Source organism: Balaenoptera musculus, chromosome 16 (genome assembly GCF_009873245.2).
Source record: "Balaenoptera musculus isolate JJ_BM4_2016_0621 chromosome 16, mBalMus1.pri.v3, whole genome shotgun sequence".
NCBI lineage: Eukaryota > Metazoa > Chordata > Mammalia > Artiodactyla > Balaenopteridae > Balaenoptera > Balaenoptera musculus.
In genome coordinates this window covers 17,217,256-17,241,272 of record NC_045800.1, presented here as the reverse complement: position 1 = coordinate 17,241,272, position 24,017 = coordinate 17,217,256, and the positions used below count along the sequence as shown (strand labels likewise).

Sequence of the window (24,017 nt, the reverse complement as noted above, 5' to 3'; positions counted from 1 at the left end):
ATTGACATAAGCAAAGGTTATAAAATTTAATTAGCCATTCCTATCAGATTTATGGCATTCAAATTGTTCTGTGTTTCTTCCCTTTGATCCTTCCTGTACAATCCCCAAGATTTTTGTTCTGAGAAAATGAGAATAAAGCTTACTGTGCAGAGAGAACTTTTCCTTTTTTCTTCTTTTCCTTTTCCCCACCTCCACCCCTGTTTGCATGCTCTCACTGTGTACCCCCTCTTTGTAGGCAAGGTCAGCCAGTGTACCCCATCACGACAGGAGGATTCCGTCACCCCTACCCCACAGCTCTGACTGTCAACGCTTCCATGTCCAGGTGAGTTCCAAGAAAGAGGGCGTTCAACCAAGGCCATGGGTCACTTCTCAGAAAGTTCTCTAGATGCTCCCAGACTATCCAGGGACTGCTGCTACGTGTAATTCTAAGGGCATAAGACCCACAGTGCGTTAGGCTTTCCTCCTAGAAAATACTGAAAAATTGCCCTGAACTTCCCAGGTAGATGATGGCAGAATTTCAAGGTTGAATTTCTGAGTCAATATATTAAAAAAAAAAAACAAAAAAACTTAAGGAAGCAGGAAGAAGTAATTAGGACGTGTAGAGCTTTTTCAAGTGTTACTTGTCTGTTGCCCTAAACCAGGTAAGAAAGGAAAGGGTTCAGGTAAGTTTATTATTATACAAAGAAGAATTTGAGGAAAGGTTATCAGTCTTTTCAAAGCTCCAGACTCTTAAGCATCAATAAGAAAGGACACCCTACTCCCCCCCAACCCAAACACACCTGTCTCTGAAGTAGCAGTGTCCAGTAGAAATATAAGGTGAGCCTTATATATAGGGAATATACATAGGGAATTTTAAGTTTTCTAGTAGCCACATTTTTTAAAAGGAGGAAAAAAAAAAAAACCCAGACAAAATTATTTTTAATGATATATTTTATTCAACCTAATAGAGTCAAAATATTATTCTTTCTGACATGTTATCACTGTAAAGCAACTATTAATGAGATTTTACCTTTTTTGTATTTAGTTTTTGAAATCTGATGTGTGTTTCACACGTACGCCATATTTCAGTTTGGCCCGGACACAGTTCAAGTGCTTAGTAGCCACATGTGGCTGGTGGGGACCACGTTGGCCTGCGTAGCTCTAAATTTTTGAAAGTTAAAAAATCATATGCATGTGTACATTCACATATCTTTCAGCATATAAATGTATATATAACACATACACACATATACCTGCATACGTGTACCTAGATCTTTCTAATCCCCATGTTCTCCTTTTCCCCCTTCTAATTAATTCTGGCTAATTTTTCAGCAACTGCTAGTTTATTTACAAACTGGTTGGCAGCAGTATGTTTAAGTAGTCACTAATTGCTCCTAATGATAGTTTTATTTTCTGTTCATCTGATTTTCAGTCAAGTTAATTAAATCGGTGGAGGTTTAGACTTTCCTGATGGGCTGCAACAACGAATCCGTTTTGAGGATGGCACCTAATTAAATCAGCATGCATTACATGGCAGAGATGCCATCCCCCAGCCTCTTCCCCCAATCTCTGTAGCCAGCATGAGGACCCACGACCAGAGGAAGGGTTGGAAAGGCAGGCCAAGATGCCTCTTTTCCTACTTACAAAACAGTGATTTTGGTGCAGGAAAGAGTTAAGAACCACAGTCATTAAGAAACACCAACTGTAGCATCTCTAACGTTTGTAATTATGCCATGGGTATCATGCCGCTAATAAAGATCCATGTCCCATACGTGATAAATCATCTCAATTTCTGAATCCACACCAGTATCGGTTAGGCGGGGAAATGCTCGTGGGTCCTCTTCTCCAGCGAGAAGAGGAAGGTTATCCTCATTAAATAATGTCATCACAGCCTCGCAAAGCCTGGGAACGAATAGGGAGCCTCCCAGGAGGGGAGCTGCTTCTGAGCACCTTATAATCCACAGCTCACCCTCCTCCGAAGCAGCATTCATAGAACGCATTGTTTTTTGAGTTTGTTCCTTCGGTGCGTTCCAGAGGTTAAACGCGGTGCAGTAGTCGTAGGATAGGGATTGAGGTTAAACTTATCGATTGAATTATCATTAGGAGGTTAGCCAATGATTTCGAGGTGGGCAGGGGGTGGAGGAAAGAAAGGGAACGGTGGGAGGGAAGTTTAGGGGGCTCGAGGTGCAGGGGGGAGGCGGCCGATTCCCCAGGTAGGCCTTATGAAAGGTAGCTAGTTAAAAAGAGTATACAGCAAATTAAATACATTATTGTGGTAATGGGGCGACAGAAGTATGGGTCTATTATACTTATGGCAGTTATAGGGAATGTAGGCAGCTTGCCCTGTTCCAGAACACCCTTTGATATTCATTCTCTTCAGCAGCGGGGCCAGGGCTTCTCAGAATTAAGTGATGGGTCATTATACTTTAAACACCATGGAGAAGCCTAGATTGGCAATTAAACAGCTCTTGCTGACACTCACTTGTGCCACCCTGTGACCCCCTTTAGATTGAGATGTTGGAGCTCCGGGCCCTCAGCCTGCTAAATTGGCGCAAGGCTCTTCTCCTGACGAGAGCGGGCTCTGAAATCCGCCGGCTTCAAAGGGAGCGAGATCATGTATAAACCATAATGTGGGTGCACCGTGGCTCACAAAAAATAAGGCAGGAAGAGATGAAATGTTACAAGTGCAAGGGGGGAAATGAGAGAATAATGACAAACCTAATGCAGCTCAAAGCAGGCTTGTTGCACAGGAAAATGCATCCCACTGCTTGTGCCTGAAATCAAGGCCTGCAGATGATATCCAGTTAACAGAAACGTGTCAACAGTGAAGGAAAGTGAGAGTGAGGAAGGCAGAAGCCCCTGAGACAGCCAGAAACAAAAATTAGTTGTCCTTAAGAAGTTAAGGTTCATCATTATATTCTGGCTTGGAGCCATGAAAGCAGATGGGGGGATATAATGAGCGGCTTGGAATTTTTAGGGTGTTTATTGCATTGCATGAAATAGTTGTCTGCAGAAAGGAATTTCTTTTTTATTTATTTCTTTTTTAATTTTTATTTTATTTTTTTAGAAAGGAATTTCTTATGCAAAGGTATGCGTATAGCCCATACACACACACACACACACTCATAACACACACACGTCTCTTTCTCTGCTATACATTTCTCAGGTATAGGAATATGTATGTAGGTATGTGAACTTGGAAGTGTTTGGTCTTCATGGCTACACTGGAAATCTTTCCCCACCCCAGAATGTACTCAGACTGTGGTGTCTCCCTGTGGTGTTTGGTGTACACACACACACACACACACACACACACACACACACACACAGAGTGTTTTTATCTCCCCCCCACCCCGTACACACATTCTCATTCAGCAGGAAGGGAACATATGTATTTGAGGAATGTCAAGCCTTAAAAATTCACAGTAAAAGCTGCCGTTCCACCCACCGCTTCACCCAAGGGCTTCGAAGAACACATGTTCTTAACTTATGTTTTCTCAGAGGCCTTCGAGCTCTGGGAAGGAACAGGGTGTAACTTGGGAACCCAAGTGCCTCCCAAGGCTTTACTTTTCATTTTTTGGGGGGCGTGGGATTGGAAGTTCTTTTTTTTTCTTTCTCTTATTTTCTCGCTCTCTCTCAGGGTTTTTCTTTTCTTTTTCTTGACACCCTAAAAGAACTCGCATGGTTCTTATGAAAAAATGCCATCGTTACCAAACTTTGATACTGACTTAAACTGGGAAAGGCAGCCGTGGGAGAGGGGCCACATCAGGGTAGAAGTTCTGAGTCAAATGTCCACTCTGCTTCTGGGCCCCCTTCAAAAATCTGCATTATTCATTGGCATTTTCTCTGTTGATCGATGCAGAGTCAGTGAGGACTTTAATTTTTCATAATTTTTCAAATGGACATTTGCTGCATTCTTTTGGTAAAATGGAAGCTACTTTCATTTCCAGTCCATATATGAAAAAAAACCTTGTAGGATAAGTACAGGATCCTCGTGAAATAACTGTCACAGCAAAGTCTCATTAGCACCTCGGTGCCCAGCAGAATTAGCTTCCTAAAGAACAGGTGCCCATTCCCTGGGGGGTACATGGGGTTGCTGTGGTTTGGATTTACTCTGAAAGCGACAGTTGCTTGATCTGGGATCCCCTTCACCTGAACTTGCGTGATCTTGCCAGGGCGGAACCTGGGGGCTGCTGTTTTGTTTTCTTTGGGGAAATCTCCCCTTGTAGTCCCTCACCCCACTTTTCTCTACAGTAGTATTCGTTCCTTTAAGAGGGTGGTTCTTCTAACGCAGAACAAATCATGGTGACTCCAAGCATATCAGAAAATGCGAGAGCTGTTTGTCAGATCCTGTTGTCAGTTTGCCGATGGACCGAGAGCATTTTAAAATTAGCTCTGTATGGTCCTGGCTAGTTTGCATGGTTGAGAAATGCCAATTCACGGCCTAAATTGTGTTTTAAAAAACTTTCCCAAGAATAAACAGTATTAGAGGAAAAGACACAAACTTTACTTCTCTTTTCTTTGTTAACAATTCTCATCATCATTTATAAGGCCTTTCAATGCATAGGCAGTGTTTTAAGTAAAAGTAATTTAGGAACCCTAGAATTTTAGAGTGGGAAAGGACGTACAAATCAGAATTCAAAGCTTTATTTGTGGGTGTGTGTGTAAAATACTGCTTTGGGGTCATCTTTGATACAAACTTATTTAAAACGTTCCATGACCTATGTTGAGAACCAGATAGGAACTATTTGGATTTCCCCCATCTTTCTGCCTCACTCTCTCCCATTCCTGTCAAAACGATGGGGGCACAGCAGCAAAAGAGAAATAAAAATATTACTGCACTCCCATCAACAGAACGAGGCCTAACGAGGCATACGCAGCATTGTCAAAAAATGTGTGTATACTTCAACTGCATTAATATTTTATTTAGCTGTCTATATGCAACAAAAGATTTCACCTTTTATTCTAGTGCTGATTAGGACTTAGGAAATAGTCTTCTTAGATGTCACTAATAATGTCCCCCCAAACCTGTGATCTCCAGCAGGTAGTCCAAGCCTACTTTTCCACCCAAGTATATGGGCTGAACTTGTCTTTTGCTAGAGATGTTAAAAATCATAATGTCTCATGTCAGTAGCAATAATGAAGGGGGAGATTGGCTTTAATGACATTATAAGAATCATTATGTTTAATTTATCGCTAATTAATGCTGACAGGTTTCATATGCCTTGGGTTGCTTTCATGTGAGTGTGACGTGCTGTTTCTTTTTCTTTTTTTTTTAAAATTGTGTGTACACATCCCTCCCCATTCATTCATTTTGATTCTGACGATTTACACAGCTTTCTGTCTTCTAGGTTCCCTCCCCATATGGTCCCACCACATCATACTCTACACACGACCGGCATTCCCCACCCGGCCATAGTCACGCCGACAGTCAAACAGGAATCTTCCCAGAGTGACGTCGGCTCACTCCACAGCGCGTAAGTGTCCTCCTTCTGATCAGTTTCTCTTTTGGCCGCGTGTTTAGCCGGTGGCTCTGGGTGGTGGCGCTCTGTCCCAAGGTTGGCTGCGCTGGTGTGACTCCAGGAAACACCCAGCTTTACAAGAGGGAGACGCGCACCATGCGGGGCTTCACGGCTGGCACCCACTGCGGGGGGAGAACACAGCTCTTTCTCTTTGTGTCCTCGGATCGACTGGGATTTGCAAGCCGTTTCCCCCGTCCCTGACCCCTCTCTGTCCTGCGAGCATGAGAGACACCAGCTGAGACAGAAACGGCCACAGTGTGCTTTCCCCTCCAGCTTGGGGACAACTGTATATTTGTGAGCCTTGAGGAAGTGATAACAGAATCCTCGCTCACCCCCTCCACGCGCCTCCCCAACCTATTTTTGTGCCATTTTCCAGGATGGAGAAGACCCAAAGTGGGAGTGCGCTTCTCCTTCCAAACTGCTAGGGTATCGAGGAGGCGAGGAGGTTGGCTTTCTTGCTGCTGCGAGGAAGTTGAACCTTGCGATTGTTTATCGGGTGGTGTCTGTCTCTTGTGTCTCCATCCAGAAAGCATCAGGACTCCAAAAGGAAGAAGAAAGAAGAAGCCCCACATAAAGAAACCTCTAACGCATTCATGTTGTATGAAGGAAATGAGAGCGAAGGTTGTAGCCGAGTGCACATTGAAAGAAAGTGCAGCCATCAATCAGATCCTGGGCCGAAGGGTAGGTGGCTCTCCCGCTGGGAGAAGAGGGCCAGAACAGGATGCAGTGGGTGGGGTGGCACATGTCCCTGTCCCCACTGCTTTGGGGAGTCCTTTCCCTTTAGCCACACTCTGACTCCTTCCATGGCCAGCGTGGAGTTGGGACCAGTAACCCCGCACTCGAGTGAGGGTCAGAACGGCCACAGCCTGGTCTTCCCCACCTGCAGAGAGCAAGAATAGAACAGCATAGGCAGAAAATCAGGTTCTGGCTGAGCCCTCCTGTTAGTGCCGGGCCCCTGCAGACCGTCGGCACCTGCAGATGATACCATTTCTGATGGAAGCGCTATCCATCCCCCAGCCACAGTGTGTGGTTTGTGACGATTCTGCATGTCTCTCTCTCCCCCCACTGTGTCCCCTCCAGTGGCACGCACTGTCCAGAGAAGAGCAAGCGAAATACTACGAGCTGGCCCGGAAGGAGCGACAGCTTCACATGCAGCTGTACCCCGGCTGGTCCGCACGGGATAACTATGTAGGTGGTTCCTTTTTCTCAGGACTAAGAGTCTGTAGAGATGTGTTGGTTGTCCATCTGGACAAAGGGAACACAACCTGCCAGCTCAAGTCAGACCTCAGTACCATTCAGTCTGCCCAGTCCTGGGGCCGTTAGCATCTTACCCGAGCACCAGATTGGAGGATTTTGTCTGGCTTCCTGTAGGGCTCCCATCAGCATGGGATAGTTCTTCAGGGAAGAGGGGTGAGGCTGGTGTTCTAACGCTCCAGCTCAGGGCACCCGTGGGGTCAGTTTAGGGCTGTTCACACCTTCTTGCCCATGTCTTTGAAGAGACGTGGCTCCAGGTATACACCCAGTGCGGCTCGTGTGCTTCTCAGCCGTGAGGGTGGCCTTGCAGAGAAGACCAGTGCGTAGGGGTGGAGGGAGAGCGTTTACTTCCTCACAGCTGTTTTAGCAGGGCCTTCACCCTTAAGAGGGAAAAATGAAACAGTTGCCTTAGGCTGTGGTACAGTAGAAGTTGGAAGCCTAGTTCATCCTGAGAGGGGCATGATGGAAATATCCCTGAAAGTAGCCAGTAGAAGTCATCCTTTGGCAGGACGGATGAAGTGACTCAGGGCCAACAGGGTAGGGAGAAAGTGTGTGTGTTGTGCCGTGTGTGTGTTCCTGGGCTCTTTGTTGGCTGCAGGATTTGCCTCATTTCCTCCCGTGGGTTTTAGAAAACACTGTAGGGTTGTTGTCTTTACTAATCACGGTGATAGTGGCACTCAGCATTCTTCTCCTCCCGTAAACTGGCTCTCGTCCATCACCTCTCGCCGTTCTTTCTTATTTTGTATTTTGCCCAGGAGCTCAAGTTCTGGGCCCGCTCTCCTCGCTAAATGGATGAAATGTCTCTTATTTTGCCTCATACTTTATTACATGGCATTTGGTTTCATGAAGTGATTTTTACCATCCACTCTTCGGGGAAAAACAAAACCTGTCTTAATGCCAGTAGCAGCCTTCTCCTCCCAGTTCTTTCTTGTCAGTGGCACAGAGCCGTGGGAGATTCTTCTACCCATCAGTGCTCCCTGACCTAGCTCTCCCCTGGCCGTCATCCGTGGTGAGGAAACTCTGTGTATGTGGCTTGAGATCCGTTCAGTGATTGCTGATTGTGAACTTAACTGTGCACACAGATTGTGGAGCTTCAGAGTTAAACCAGAACTCTCTCAGAACTTACCAACCATCAGGAAGTCACAGACATCTGCGTGGATATGTGGGTCCTGAGTGAGGGCTGTTTTCTGCTTGCTCTGAGTACCTGTTTCATCACTCTTTAGTCTCATACCTATAAACACAACGCTCGCTTCTCTGCTCTTTGCCATGTGGTTGGGGGAGGACCGAGACGCCCATGTCTCCCTCACTGCTGCCACCCATATCCCCGTAGGTCCCATGCCTTTAGCTGGTAGCACTAGACTGTATTCCTCCTGGGAGTTGAAACAGGAATTAGTGCTTGTACTTCTCAGTGGCACGTTTGCTCTGCTCAGAGCCCTTGTCACTCACAGATGGTCAGGCACAGGGTCTTAACTGCTTGGGACCTTTCCATTTGTCCTCAGCATGTGTGCAGTGGGGAAGCCTTTCTTCTGGAGCTGAAAGGAAGAGGATAAGAAAGTTAATGCTCTCCCACAGGCTTGCTGCTTGCCCTCGCCTGACCTCGAGGTGGAGATTGCCAGCAGCAGGCAGGCTCTGCAGCCTCCACATATACAGCCATCTCATTTCAGGACAGCTTGCTCTCCTGGTTTCGGGTCACAAGTTCTTAGAGTTCATCTCCAGCTTCTCCCTGCTACAGACCCAATTCTTTGAGTAATCTAGAATGGTACCACAGAGAGGAGTTCAGCTACACTATAGGTATCCTATCCCCGGTAGACATTTTGGGTCATAGTAGGGCCTTCATGTACAGCTGTGCAGGGCGTGCACTGCACAATTTTAGAGTGTGCCATTTACAGTACGGTCGATGTGCATGGTGCCCCCTGGAGTTGTGCTGGGTGAAATCTCCACAAAGGTACAAAGCTGACTTTGTGAGAGCTTCAAAAGAATGCTGCCATGGACTTTCCTGGAGTCAGACAAGGTATTGCCCAAGGTTTTTTGTGAAGTGCTTTCTAGGTTTCAGAAGATTCACGAGACGCTTGCAATGACTTTAGCTCAGTTTTACATTTGGATGAGGTTTGGTATAATAGGGGAACCCCTGAAAAGACTTGAGAGAAAGTTTAGAGGTAGATCTGGATTTGGGGCTGTAGGAGCTTTACCTCTTGTAAGGGGTACTGTCAGATTCCTTTATCAGTGGCTCATTACACATGAGTTTGAACACACACAGCCCTCCTTTCCTCCCTCCCTCCCTCCCTCTCCTTCCTTTCTTCCCCCTCCTTCCCTCCCATCTCTCCTCCCCCAGGAAATGTCTGTGGACAAGAATTAGAGTTAAACTGTTTATAGATTTGATTGTGGTGGGAACTTGTTAGTATTTTTTTTAAACTGACTTGAAATAGAAGCTTCTATAAATTACTTTGGGTACTGTAAAGTTTAGAAGGTTCTTGTAGAAAAACTTTTCTGAGCTAATCACCTTTTTCCCTCTTTCACGTTCCTCTGCTTTTCCAGCCAGTGGTGACAGAAGCCTTTATACACTATTTTAGCAAAATAGAGTTGAGTAAAAACAGTCAACATTTGGGTTGTTGGACTTGGTACATCTTGGAACACAAGAAGAAACATTTTGGTCCCATAGTGATATCTAACCCGTGGCCTTGTAATAGAAGTTATTTCCTTTCTAGCTCTTCTCTGTTAGGTTAACAAGATAAATCCCAGGCCATTTGCATATCTTGAGTCCCCCCACCCCCACCCCCTGCCCCCACCATATTCGGGGCCTTTCCTTTCCTTTGTTATATTTAAAGAGATAATGGGATGGCCGCTTCCCTTGAAATGCATCTCCCTCTTCACTACGTAGTGTTCATTTCTTCATGTCCTCTTCCGATTAAAACACAACCCCTGTCCTCTAGAAGCCTTTAGTCTAAATGATCATTTCCTCAGTCATGAACATCTTAGTTATGTATCCTAAACAGACAGCTTCCCGGGGTAGCAGATATTTTCACCTGCCTTTCAGAACATATTGCAGGAGATTGGAAATGGGTGAGCCCTGTATTACAGATGACTGGGAAAGCCCTTGGCTACATGGCTGCTGACACCACCTGGAGTTGAACTGTGTCTGTGCCCCACTGAGATTTTCTTTCAGGTTCCTAAATAAACTGAAACTAGACCCTCCTGCCTGTTCCAAGATGGCCAGGTGGCACTTTGCTCATGTCACAGGAGAGACACAGACATGAAGATGGGCTGCTGGGGTTCATGAGAAAGCACACGAACTCCTTTTCTTTTTTTTAACTGGATGCCAAGGAACATGAAATGTTTCTGATGGAAACACTGCACTGAAGGCCCAGAGAGATTTCCCAAGAGGCATAGGCCCCCAGATCTGAGAGGCTTTCTCTAGAGCTGTTGGTTCTCAGCCCTCAGCTGGATCTAAAACTCAGTGGTGTCTCTGCCTTGGGGTTCTCCTTACAGGGCCTTATGGATTCTCAAGTTTTCTACCAGTGGCTGTTCTTGTCTCTTCTTGAGTTGACGTCAACATACCCTGAGAACTTTTAGGCAAAGGTTAATATTTAGATATTCTGAAGCAAATAGACATGTCAGACCACCAGTTCCTTTTGTTTGTGACACTTCATACATACCAGGCAGCTAATTCATATGGATGGGACTGGAGCTAACAGGGTGAGGGAGAACTAGTTTCAGATCTGGAAGGGGGTGGTTACCTCTACAGAGTTCTTCCCTACTCCCATTCCAAATCCACAGATGGGAACAGACCGTCAAGATATCAGGGAGGGTCAGATTGGAGAATGTGAATCACTCCATGCAGTGTATCACCCGTAATCCATTAAGAGCCTTTCTCAGAGGGCAAGGCAGTAAATAGGTAGGCAGTGTAGCCTAGCGGATAAGGGCTATGGAACCAAGATCGCCTGGGTTCCCATCATGGCCCCATCACGTGATAGCTCTGTCATCTCAGGAAAGTGCATGCACTCCTCTGTGCCTCCGTGTCCTTATCTGTAAAATTGGAATGATGATCACACCTGGTGTATAGGATTGTGTGAGGATAAATGAGCCACTAGGAATAGCACACTTAGAATCATGTCTGACACACAGTATGTGATCAATAAATGGTAGCTGTTATTACTAAGAGTATTATAGTCGTGACGTAAGTGGAAAACGGCGAGAGCCCAATGTTCCCCTTTATGGATGTCCACTCGGCAGTTTGAAAAGGAACTCAGATGGTTTCTGGCTCTGTTTCACCTTTTTTCTCCCCTTCCGTCTTTAAAACCAAGGCCCACGCTACAGCGCCAAGAAAATCCCCTACTAAGGCTTTTATATTTTGATTCCGAATGAGGACCATTTGGCCTTAATAAGAGATTTGTGTGGGGCAAGGAGGCTCTCACAGCCATCTCAACATCGTTCATTTGTCCCTTGGCTCTTGGGCCACTTCCAACCCTGTCTCTCCACACCTCCCTGAATCTTTGCCATCCAGTTCTCCTCTTCCCTCTTACGGACGCTCGGGGTCAGGTTTGAGGATGGACATAGATGTATGGGAAAAGAGGTCTTTCCTCTCCGCCCTGCTGATCCCTTCCCTTCTGCTGGGCGCGTGTTCCTTCAGCTGCAGCACAATTGAAGGGCGCTTGGATTAAAGGGGGGTGGGGGGTGGGAAAACACTCAGGAGCCGGTGTGGGTGGAGATGGCATCCAGTGCCCCTCCTCCTGCCTCCTTTCCAGGTGAGCCCAGACGCCCTCCTCCCACATCTGCTTCCTGAAATAATTCCCTGTGTTTCATCTGTTCATCATCTAGGGGAAGAAGAAGAAGAGGAAAAGGGACAAGCAGCCCGGGGAGACCAATGGTAAGTTTGAATAAGCAGGATGGAGAAAGGGAGCGGTACTCTGAAGACCACTCTTTTATGTCAGGCTTCTATCTGGGGGAGGCAGGAGAAATTCAAGGCCAGGACATTGTGGGGGGGGGACCCATCTTAGCCAGCCTTTTTGTTTATGCATTTTAATTAATTGCTTCATGACTGCCCTTTTAAAGCTAGTAACATTCATTGTTGCATGAAAAGCACATTGTTAAGTCTAGTGGAATGTGTTTTAAAATAACTGCAGAGCCTGTAAGTGGAGAGCGGTAGGCATGCCTAGGCGGGGATTTATACAGTCTGCTTATTTTGTATGTGTCTGAGTAGGGATAAGGGGGGGGGGGCTAGGGGAGCAGAAGGGGTGTGTGCGAGTGTTTGATATTAACTGGGCCGTTCCTGAATGTTCTGATGCATGCCTTTACAGTGGTCAATTGCACCCAATTTAAATTAAGGAGGTTTGTCATTCTCTAGAAGAAATTAGAAATACTGCATAGGCAATCTCAGAGGTCCCTTCGAGAAGGCCAGGCTTTTACAAACAACGACAAAAACATTTTGAAGGCTTTGTATAATTTGTTCTTTTTTTTCAGAACACAGCGAATGTTTCCTAAATCCTTGCCTTTCACTTCCTCCGATTACAGGTGCTAATGTCATTTTGAGTCATTAAAATAGTTGATGAACTGTTTTTTTAATTTTTCTTGCCATTATAGTTTTATTAACATGAAACACGTATGACCTTTGAACATTCTTTAAAATGACCATCTACACGGTTTCGTATGTTTTGGTAGATTTTTTTTTCAGTTGCTTTTGTTGTTTTTTTTAATTTAATTTAACTTCTGCTTTGTTTATTTATTTTTCCCGTTACAGTTGTTTAAGCCATGATGACAGTGATTTAGAGTTGAACTAACTGTGCAAATTGAATATGCAGTATTTCTTTAAAAGAGACTGGTAAAAAAAAAAACAGAAACCAACAACAACAACAAAATGGAAGGAATTCAGTAATAAACCTCCTTAATCTAATGGCATTTTTTTCATCGCTCCCACTAAGTTTTCTCACGCAAGCATGCATCCGCAGTATGATTATTTTTTCCTTTGCTTTTTTTTATTTTAGTTTTTTTTCCTTCCTTTTGCTTTTCTGCTCATAACTTGCAAATCCACTAGCATTTCACTGACTGTACCTGCTTAAATGCTGCTGTGAGCTTCTAACTAACTCTTAACAGCTCATTCACACAACCTGTTGACCTTTATCTGTTCCTCTCTTAATATTAATGAAAATAGATTTACAAAAAGAAAAGATGAACATTCCAAAAGCTGCAATATCCCAGTACCACAACCCCTTTCTTTCTTTATTTCTTTCTGTTTTGTTTCGTTTTGTTCTGTTTTTATTTGTAGTTTTTTTTTCTTTTTTTAAACTGTTGTACTCTGAGAAGAAAAAAGCATGTGACAAACTTAATTCCCTCCTTTGCTTTATTTTCTTCTTTAAGAAAAACAAATTGAGAGAGAGAGAAAAAAAAAAAAGCAGAACCAAAAGAGGAAAAACATTATTTAAAACTTAGTTCTTCAGTATCTAACTTCCCTTTATCAGTTCAAACCGAATCGGAGAGACAGTCCTTAAAGAAGGGATACTGCAGCTTTATTTGCAACAGCTAATTTCACAAGTTGAATAAGAATGTGATTTTTTTACCTTTTTTTTTTTAAATTAAAGAAAGTTAAAAACGAAAGTCAATATTATGTAATTAGTAACCAGGTCATTGATTTATTCCCTTTTTTTATTTTTATTTTTTTCTTATTTGTATCTTTCTCTTCCCCCCTCCTCTCCTTCCCTCTCTCTCCCTCCCTCCCTCTCTCTTTCTCTCTCTCTCTCTTTCTCTTCTCTCCTCTCCCTCTCCCTCTCTCCCACGTCCTCCTCTTCCGCTCGCTTCTCTCTTGAACTCATTCAGACCTGAGCGCTCCTAAGAAATGCCGAGCGCGCTTTGGCCTTGATCAACAGAATAACTGGTGCGGCCCTTGCAGGTGTGTATAGATTTCCCAGATTCGCTGTGCTGGTTTGCAGCTGGTCTATTTGGTCCTTTCCCCCCTTCTCTGGCCTGTTGCTTTGTAGCTCTGTGTGTGGATCTTAGGAGACAGGAGGGCGCGGGACACTGCTCTGTGAGGGACGTGCTTGTCCTCGCTGCTGCTAGCCAAAATGCCACTGTAAAACAGCATCATTCGTGCCTCCTCGGGTCAGCGACAGCAAACCCCAGCGCGCCCCCTCCCAGGGAATGTTGCCTGCCAGCCCCTTCCTCCCGACAGCCCAGGATGGGGGCTCAGTGACATCCATCGTAAGCCTGGCCTAGGTAGAAGCAAATAACGTCACCTTTTCCCCTCCTCTTCTCTCTCTGTTTTTATTTTTTCCTTGTTGTTTTTTGGTTTCTGGTTGTTGTTTTTGTTTTGTGTTTTATCGTTTTATTTTATTTTGTTTCTTTTGACGCACAGAAGTCCTTTCCTTTCATGTCCTTGGTGAGGGAAGACAGTCAAATAGAACCGAGGTGATAGCGAAGACAAGTCAGCTGTAGCTGAGATTTCACATCCAACTGAGCACGACCCACCATTGTGTTGTATTTTTTGTGTTTACCTTATGCTAACAGATGCAAATACTCCAAAGAAGTGTCGGGCACTGTTCGGGCTTGACCGACAGACTTTATGGTGCAAACCGTGCAGGTATATTCCCTACTGCGAGGCCTTTGGGAAAAATCAAAGCATTCTGTCCTTCTGGTACCTTAGTGTGTCAATATATTTTGACCTCGTTCCCATCTACTTCCCCGCTGGCATCAATGACTAATGATCCTCATTCTTCAAAATTTCCTTGCTAATTTTATGCCGTGTCCTCTCCCTACTTTTCTCTTTCTCTCTTTCCCCTGCTCTTACAAGTAACATATCCCTGGTGGTAGGACCTAGACCACAGCCCTCACAGACCAGGACGGGCACTTATCCTTTTGCTTTGAAAGCCAGCGTTCTGGAACTGGCCCGGCCCTGTCAATGCTTCCGTGGCATGTTTGTAGGACAGAGAGAACCACCATGTCCCGAGGTTTCAATGAGCTCAAATTGGCAGCAATAGCATTCCCATGCACTTGGAGTCCAGACACTTGGAGAAGGGCTCTGGGGCAGGCTTTTTTTTGGTTTTGTTTTGTTTTTTTGTTTGTTTTCTGTTTCAAAACCACGTCTCTGGATGGAGGAGCTTGGTTAGCTGACATTGTTTTACAGTGCTGAAAAGAAGCGTGGCATTGAACGGCATGCACCAGCTACAGGGCTGCAAGCAGTGAGTCGTGCAGTCACGTACTGCAGTGCTGCTAGCCTGCAGAATGAAAAATATATATCTATGCATATATTTAGAGAGACAGAGAGAGTGCTGGTTCCAAAGTGAATCAGAAGAGTCCAAATTAAACGCCTGTGTTCCACCTGCAGGTTCCATCCAACCTGTAATTTCAGAGAAGGTGTAGGTACTTCCTTCTTGGTGGAGGGATACCAACTAGTTCCTGTCTCATTTCCTTTCCTTTAATGACCACCTTTGGTTAAATTTGTTGTTTCTTTGTTCTGATACAAGCAGTCTTTGAATTTGGAATATTATGATGGTAGGTATCTCAACACCCAAACACGCTCCCCTGTCTGTAGTGCCTCCCTTGTCACGTGTCCCTCTCCTCCACGCCCTGCCATGTGTTCCGTGTTTAGACGTTAGCTCAGATGTCCATTCCATCACGTGCATGCCCACCAGTCTCCTGTGTCTCTTCCCCCTCCCCTGACGCCTAACGAGAGATGGGCGAAGTGCCTCGCGTTGACCAAGCGTTGAGGGGAGAGAGGGCCCAAGAGTCTGTCTTGAGAGAGGCTGCCCTCCACAGGCGACCCTCATGCCCATTGAGTGAGGACCGGGGGCCTTGGGTGCATGTCCAGCAGGAGAGGGACCCCCCCACCCATTCTGTGAGTTGACAGTGTCCACGGAGGTGACAGATGGCCTTCCCGGGAGTCTTGTCTGTGCAACAGAAAAGAGTTTCATGATGCAGTTGGTGGAGGGCGTTAGGCGTTTCATTAGGGCTGGCCTGGAAGATGGGAACTCTGCCGACCCTATCAGGCGGTGAATTTGTGTCAGATTTTTATTTGCGCTGAGTGGGAAGATAATTAGCTACGGAATCCTGCTCTGAGACGCCTGCCGTGGTGAAGGGTTAGCTGATTGCAGGGCCCACTCCTAAGGGAGGGTTTCTCACGCTCTGTAGAAACGCACGGCCGACACCATTGTGTGCCCCTCGCAATGTGGTTTGTTGCCTGGTTTGTGTATTTTATTTGTGGGAGGTGAGTGGTGGCTTATGAATCCCTTTTTCTGCTTTGGAAGCAGGTAACTGCAAGTTAGACTTGGCACTTTGGGGGATGAAAGTTAATCATGACCAACATTGACCAGACAGACGGTCCTTTCTCACACCCAGCTGCACCTTGCTTAAAGCGGAGTGTGGAGTCTTCCTCAGAGACGAGCATTTTCATGACATTTTTACAGAACAAAAACAAACCACCCCAAGCCTTCGGAGCCGCTTCATCAACATGGTTCTCTACAGTGCAGCTTGGGGGCGGGGTGGGGGGGCCGGCTGTCAGTGTGGCAGCGCAGGTGCTCAGAGGTCCTTCCTCTCTCCTCAGCACCATCCTTCCTCTTTCCTGCCTCAGCACCCTTAGACCTTCCGTGGTGGCCATTCTTCCTCTGTCGGGGATGTCGTTTCATACTCTAAAAGCTTTAGCAGATGCGTTTCTGCTCCTTTAAGTGTGTAATTCCAAAATAGGGTCAGGAAGAACTCTTACTTTCCTTTCAGAGTGAATCCATAGGAAGCTAAAAATGGATTTTTAAGGGGCCACCCCTTGCTGGGAGATGGAGCATAGGTGGGGGAGGGTAAGAGGATGGGTTTTGTCCCTTTTTCCCTCAATGTTTCTTCTTGACTTTGCCAGGATCTAGCTTGATGCTAAATCAGTAAGACAAAATGTGCTTTTAAAAAAAAAAGAAGTTGCAAAACGAGGCATTTTCTGGCCTGTCGGAAATGTACGTGTTCCACTGCCGTCTGCCCCGCCACCTCTTAGAAGGAGCGGTCGCCCTGTCAACATAGTCTTCGTGTCCCGTGTTCAAATGCCCCCACTCATCCCCACGACACGGAAACTTCCTATCATGAGGAGGGCAGGAGGGGGGAGGGGAGCACCAGAAACGCTCCTAGCCAATCAGGGCTCCTCGCTCCCTGCACAGGGTTTCTAATTTTATTTGACATTTGAGGACATTTTAACAAGATTCTGTTTTGAGCCCACCAAGTTGCTTTTCCCGTCTTTTTCACTCTGCCCTAATATAGCATGGAACGCTGCTGGATGTCATTCCCTTGTTTCCTGTTATTTTTTCCCCTCTTTCTCTCTTTGTCCCTGTCCTCTCTCTCATTTGTCCCTGTTGCTTTCTCAGTTTTGCTTATGCCCCCCTCCCCACCCCCTTTCTTCTCCCATTTTTAAAATGCATGGACATAGTTTTTTGAGCATGTTTTTGATCTGCAGGCTAAGGTGGTTTAAAACTCTGAGAGGCTTAATTATTTGTCTTGAGCTTCTGGGATGGGAGCAGAACCCACAGTCTATTTCAGTCTATCCCAGAGGAGAAAAAGGAACCTTGTGTCAAATTGAAGGTGAAGGGGGGCGCTGCCCTTGCTTTCCTAGAGTTCCTTTCGACCCAGAGCAGGGATGGATAGACCCTGAGGCCACCAGTCCAATGGGTCTTGGCCTCTGGGAGTCAGGAAGGGCTGAGCATGTGCCCTTTCACCCCCCCTCCTCTCCTCCCTCCTGCCATCTTGCGGAGTCCACACCCCACGCACTGAAGGGCATCATCAGACAGCTCTGGGGCACAGACCCAAGGAGGAACTCATTACACCCACTTCCTTTCAAAGGCCAGTGACATCTGACAGTGGTTGCCTTCAACCAGGCAGCATCTTAGTTGCTTTCCCATGACCAGAAGCCAGCCGGCGCTTACAGACAGAGTGATATCAGCTGTAGTTCTGACTGTATTCTCCTCAGATCAGCACATTCCCTGTATCTGCATTACTTTTATAGCATGTGTGGGGTTGATCGCCAGGATCACTCTTCCTACCAAATATTATCCTATCAGACTGGGATGAATAATAGGAGAAGCTTTGAGGTCACACGCTCAATGTCTTGAATTGATGTCCCCAACTTTAGATGATGATAAGCAAGAGAGGCTCTGAAATTCTCATTCCTATTTCTTACATAAACGGGAAATGGAGAGGGGAGATTCTCGTTTTGGTGCAGGGCAAAATTAGTCTTTCTGGTTTAAACACTAATCCTGACGACCCCCATTCAAGAAGGTCCATGCTGTGATTCCCTGGCACTTCTTCTTCGTCGTCACTTCCTTGTGACAGGCTGTGTACCCTGCATTCACTGGCCCCGGCATGTGGACCTGGGCAGGACGCCCCTCCATCCCATCCTCACTGTCTCTCCTTCTAGCCTTCTCACTATGGGGTGGGGGAGGGGAAGACCCCAAATCTTAAAAAAAAAAAAAATCAAGTTTGAATCATAATTTAATCCACAACCTGCAGGCCATACAACCAGTTATTCTTGTTTCTTTGGATCATTTTCTGTTTTTCTTATTCTTCCCCCTCCCCCACCTTTGTTTATCCTCTTCTACCTGTTTTTTGGTGGTTTTTTGGTTTTGGTTTTTTATTTTTTGTTTTTGCTTTCTTTTTGAGTTTATTTGGTTTTCTTTTCGTTCCCCCCCACCCCTCCCCCACCCCCGATTCTGACCTCTCTTGATTTGGTGTGGTTCTTAACAGACAAGCCCGAAAACTCTCTGGGCGCCAGCAGCCTCTGGTGGTGGTGGTGGTGGTGGTGGTGATGGTGGTGATGGTGGCGGGTTAAAACCTTGAAGCCTCTTGCTAGCACTGCCTTCAGCTCTGTGGGCTCAACAGTCAGCATTTTGAGAGTTTCAGATTGATACGAGGCGCCTGGGGTGGGAGCTCTGTCTTTCTCTTACACACACACACACACACACACACACACACACACACACCCCCACCATTGGCGGGGTAGGGGTGGTAGTGGTGGAAATGGAGGAGGGTGGTTATGATGGGCAGTGAGGGCGTGTCTAAGCCAAAAGAGAAATAACAAGCTTTTGAGTTCATCTCAGTTTGCACCTAGCCACCTTCTGGCAATCGTGCGCCGTCTACAGGTGGTACCCTTTCTTTCGCTTGCTGGCTTCTATTTGGGCACGGGTGGGGCGCTGGGTGTTTAGTGGGGGCAGGGGAAGCAGGTAGGTAGGGAGTTCTGTGGTCTGACATACTTGGTTTGCTGGAGCAGGGCTTAGCTCAGTGAGCGCGGCACCCCAGCGTGACTGTAATCGTCCCCTGGCCGCTGGGCGTGCCTCCGCAGGGCATCCGCTAGGTGACGTCACCTCGGCTCTGAGCGTTAGAGAACTCTCTCCCGTGGCATCTTTGCCCTTTATTCACAGATAACTCTCTTCCCCTGTTTCTAGGAGAAAAAAAAAGTGCGTTCGCTACATACAAGGTGAAGGCAGCTGCCTCAGTCCACCCTCTTCAGATGGAAGCTTACTAGACCTCGCCTCCCTTCCTCCCCCCAACCTGCTAGGATCCCCTCCCCAAGACGCCAAGTCACAGACTGAGCAGACCCAGCCTCTCTCGCTGTCCCTGAAGCCCCGACCCCCTGGCCCACCTTGCCCATGATGCCTCCGCCGCACCGCCCTCCTGCTTGCCGAGGCCGCCCACGGCAAGGCCCCCCAGCCCTCTGTGTGCCAACGGGGCCCTGGACCTGCCTCCCGCCATCCCTCCCTCATCTCTGGCGCAGCCGTCGACATCTTCCTTACATTCCCACGGCTCTCTGGCCGGGACGCAGCCGCAGCCGCTCTCCCTCGTCACCAAGTCTTTAGAATAGCTTTACCCTCCTCAGCTCCGGTTGCTCTTTTGTGGAGTGTTGCGTTCTGCTTTCTTTATTCCCCGCGCCCCTTCTGCCAGGTTTTTGTTTTGTCCTCTTTTCCGTTTGTGCCACGTGGCTACATTAGTTAATGTTTATCGAGTTCATTGGTCAATATTTGACCCATTCTTATTTCAATTTCTCCTTTTTAAATATGTAGATGAGAGAAGAACCTCATGATTCTACCAAAATTTTTATCAACAGCTGTTTTAAAGTCTTTTGTAGCGTTTAAAAAATATATATATATACATAACTGTTATGTAGTTCGGATAGCTTAGTTTTAAAAGACTGATTAAAAAAAAAAAGGAAAAAAAAGAAGCAATTTTGAAGCAGCCCTCCAAAAGGAGTTGGTTCTGTATTATTTGTATTAAATACGAGCTTGCGAACCAATCATTTTACATCTGGTTTTTAAACCATAAGGGCACAATGAATGCAGTGCCATTTACTTTTTTTTTTTTTCTCCTGTGTGAAACAACTTTTATTGTGATGTTACTTGTTATTGTTTAAATGTACAGAAACAAAGGGTTTAAAATGTGTTAATATACCTTGTTCCATGGTGTTGTTCTTTTGGGGGGAGGGGGATGCTATTCAACAATTAATGGAATCACAACGCTGTTGGACCAGTAGTATTTATTGCTTTAGAGGTTGCTTGTCAAACCTGTACGTTGTCCCTTTTAAAATATGTTTTCCTTTTTCTTGAAACTGTATAAAGTTTTTTTCCCCTTAGCATAAGCATCTTATATATAACAACTCATTTGTACAAGGTTTTTAAGTTTATATATAAAATGTGTATATATATATTTTTTGTTTCCCTTTTGGACTTTTTTTTTTTTTTTTTTTTTTTTGCCGTATGAAACCCAGATGCCGCCAAATGGACATTAATAGTTGCATTAAAGGATCAGTAGCATTAACAAAAGTTGCTTTAAAAGCCATTATGTAAAACAAGACTTGAAAATTAGTGAGGGAATTTTAGCGACGCTGTACGAGCAGCAGTGGAAATTGTCCCGTTTCCCCTGTGAACTCGCAGGCGAGCGCCCTGCACCCTGAGGACATGGACTGACCGTGTGCAAAACTTTATGTGCCAAAATTCTCAGTGACTTTAGCTTTCTCTCTCTTTTTGATGCTGTAATTTTTGTTCATCATGTTTTGCTGTGATGTTACATAGGTAGATTTGTATGTAGTTTTAATGTCACCTATAACAAGATGTGTTTGGTAGCAGATTGTCCAGAAAGCATTTTAAATGAAGAGGTATAAACCCTTAAGGGCCAAAAATTCTGTATATTAGATTACTCTTAAAGGAAAAACCAGCTGCCGCTTTTATGTACACGTATGACATACAAGTAGGTAGCAAACTTTAAAAATAAAAAAAACCTAGGCATGTTGATGTTACAAAATGCTGTATAAAGCTGAAACCTGTTCATTCAGTGCCATTGTAGTTGACATGAAGCGATTGTAAAACTGTCTCCGATTTTTCTCTGGTTTATTAAAATGCTAACTATAACATTTTTTGTGAATACTTTGAATGTTTCCTAACAGTTGTGATGTTACTGTTCCGTTTTATGCTCTTATTCCAATTTCATTTTTAATGGTTTGGAAGCCATTTTTGTAATGAATAAATGTTCATGCTGTACAGTATCTGTAGCATGCCGTTCTGGATTAATAAAAGCAACTTAGTATGTGCAGATAAAGGCTGGTCACTTGTTTCTGTAATTTGGGTTTTATTTCTGGGGAAGCTGGATCCGCCTTAACCAAGAGACATGTGTTCCCAAGCTGGAACTTGAGACCCCGTGGTTGGTATGGGTGGTGGGTGGTGACTTGGATACCAGAAATGGGCCTTGAAATCTTAAGAGGGGTTGCTTTCTGCCCCTCCCTCCCGCCCCCCCCCCCATTCTTAATGTCCGTTTGCCATACTTTATGTACCTGGTTAGTTCATTTCTGAAAGCAAATGTCACTCTTCTGGCTGTAAGACTGTCACTCTGATATATCTCAGTCGGCCCTCTCAGAGTATCAAGCAGAAATGATTTAATTCCGGTTAATGAGACTTAGTTCACCAGGAGGGGATTTAAGAAACCGCATCATTGCCATTTAAAGGATCATTGATGTGAAAGTATCCTTATTTCTTTCTAAGAATTAACATGCAGGGAGAGACGCCAGGGTGAGCAATTGTTAAGCAAGAAGGTTTTTAGAAAATTGGATCAAGGTGCTTCCATTACAAGTTTGCGTGGAGGACTCTCGCCATCTCTGAGACTCAAGTTCAGGGCTCTGCCCTGGCCGGGGTGCGCGTTCATCCCCATCGTCAACCAGGGGCCACAGTAAAGATCTTCCTGAGGTTTCCACTACATTCATTCCTCACGCTGGCTAGGACGGACGGACGGACGGACGGATGGATGGATACGTGGTTCCACGTATCTGGACAGCCTCACCTGCAAAGGACGTGATTTCACTGGGCATGGAAGCGGTCTGTGTCACTGCCCTTGTTACATACGCTTACACGGTATTGTCCTGAAGGACTTTTCTTGGAAGCTCTGCTTTGCTCAAGTTGATTTTTGTTCTGTAAAATCTTGATATTTTGTTTTCATTTGCTTTGTATTCCCGGGAAGGAGTGATTCTGGTTGTCCTTCCCCATTTTATTTTGCACGCTGGGACCAGAGTGACCTTTGAAAACACAAATGACAGTATCTGTTCTTTGTGGCAGTGGGCTAAGCCACTGATGGGCATTTTCTCATTTCATCCTAACGCCTACCCCCTGAGGTAGATATTATCCTCCCCTTCCACTCTCTGCTTTATTTTCTAAAACTGGGTTTGGGAACTCGGAGTGTGTGTCTTGTCTAAAACCACACAGCCTGTAGGGTGGTGGAGCTGGGATTTAAATTCAGCCCTGACTCCAAACCCGTGCTCTTAATACCAAGTTATGCCTCCTTGCGTAGTAAAGATGGTCCTTCTCCCAAATGGAGTGATGGGATGGTCCTTTTGATGGCTTCCTTGTTTGCTCCACCCCTCCTCTGCAGCACACACTCGCTTTCCCCTAAAAGCATTTTTGCCCTGCTTTCAAAGATGCAGTTGCCCTCTGCCTGGAAGGTCTGCTCTGCTCCTGCAGACTCATTCCTCCTCATCCTTCAGGTCTCCGCGTAGATGATAGTGACGATGTCTGTGATCTTTCAGCTTCCTGTCTTTCCCTCTCAGTAACATTCTCATCTGCCATTGTGTCAATGGGGGTGGCCTTGTTAGGCCACTAATAACACCCCTCGGTTCTGTGGACCTTTGGGACTGGAACATTCTTTGCTGTGGGGGACTGTCCTAGGCATTGTAGGGTGTTAGCATCCCTGGCCTCTACCCACTAGATGCCAGAAGCACCCCCTTCCCGCCAGTCATGACAACCGGAAATGTCTCCAGACGTTGCCAGATGCCCCCTAGGGGGCAAAATAACACCCAGTTTAGACCCATTGCTCTAGGGAACCCCCCAGGAGAGCAGGATTGTGGCTCTGGTGATCTCTGTTTTATGCTAGGTTTCTGGTTCAGTGCCTGGCACATTGAGGGTGCGCCATGTATATTGGGGGAAGGAATGAACGAAGTTGGCCAACTCCACACCTGTATTGCGGGAAGCAGGAAAATAGAAACTTTCCATAATGCTTTCAAATTTTGTGTTCTCAGAACTTTCAAGGTCTCAAGTTACTTCCTTAATCCTTTCAGCCACGCTGGAGTATAAGTCATTGCCCTTGTTACAGAGGCCGAAAACGCCAGGTGGAAGGGGTGCTCTTCTTCCATCATCAGCCAGCCTGAGTACAGATCTCTTCCTACAATTCAAAATGCGATCACCTAGCCACGTGCTTACTGCTCTTGAACATTTGAGCAATGCTTTGGGGATCTTCTCTCCACCCTAATATGGAACTTCCTTTACCCCCAAGCTTGTCTAATTCTGCACAGCCCGGGTTCCAGTCAAATGGCAGGCCGAGTCCTTGCCCCTCAACTCTCTTCTTCTTCTCTTTTTTGTTTTTTTAAAAATAAATTTATTTATTTATTTATTTTTGGCGGCACCGTGTCTTCATTGCTGCGCGTGGGCTTTCTCTAGCTGTGGCGACGGGGGGCTACTCTTCGTTGTGGAGCACGGGCTCTAGGCACACGGCCTTCAGTAGTTGTGGCACACGGGCTCAGTAGTTGTGGCACACGGGCTTAGTTGCTCCACGGCATGTGGGATCTTCCCGGGCCAGGGCTCAAACCAGCGTCCCCTGCATTGGCAGGCGGATTCTTAACCACTGTGCCACCAGGGAAGTCCCTCAACTCTCTTCCTGACATCGGTTTGGTTTCTTTGTACCTCAGGAAGTTTATTTTCAAACTGAACATCTTTCTATTTCATCCATGAAAAGGATCTGTGGATTTTTTGTTGCTAAGGGACTCTAAGACAACATCTAGGAGCC

At 45.8% G+C, this 24,017-nt stretch overlaps 1 protein-coding gene across 1 annotated transcript in view; it reads left to right on the top strand.

The window, feature by feature from the left end:
- The window catches only part of TCF7L2 (transcription factor 7 like 2), a 189,456-nt gene extending 175,133 nt beyond the window's left edge, over window positions 1–14,323 (top strand). Inside the window, 9 exon segments of the mRNA XM_036828248.1 lie at window positions 236–322; window positions 5,331–5,456; window positions 6,028–6,054; window positions 6,056–6,182; window positions 6,582–6,689; window positions 11,571–11,619; window positions 12,213–12,263; window positions 13,563–13,635; window positions 14,250–14,323. Coding sequence (XP_036684143.1) covers window positions 236–322; window positions 5,331–5,456; window positions 6,028–6,054; window positions 6,056–6,182; window positions 6,582–6,689; window positions 11,571–11,619; window positions 12,213–12,263; window positions 13,563–13,635; window positions 14,250–14,292 — 691 coding nt within the window. The 3' untranslated portion in view covers window positions 14,293–14,323.
- The last annotated feature ends 9,694 nt before the right edge of the window (window positions 14,324–24,017 follow it).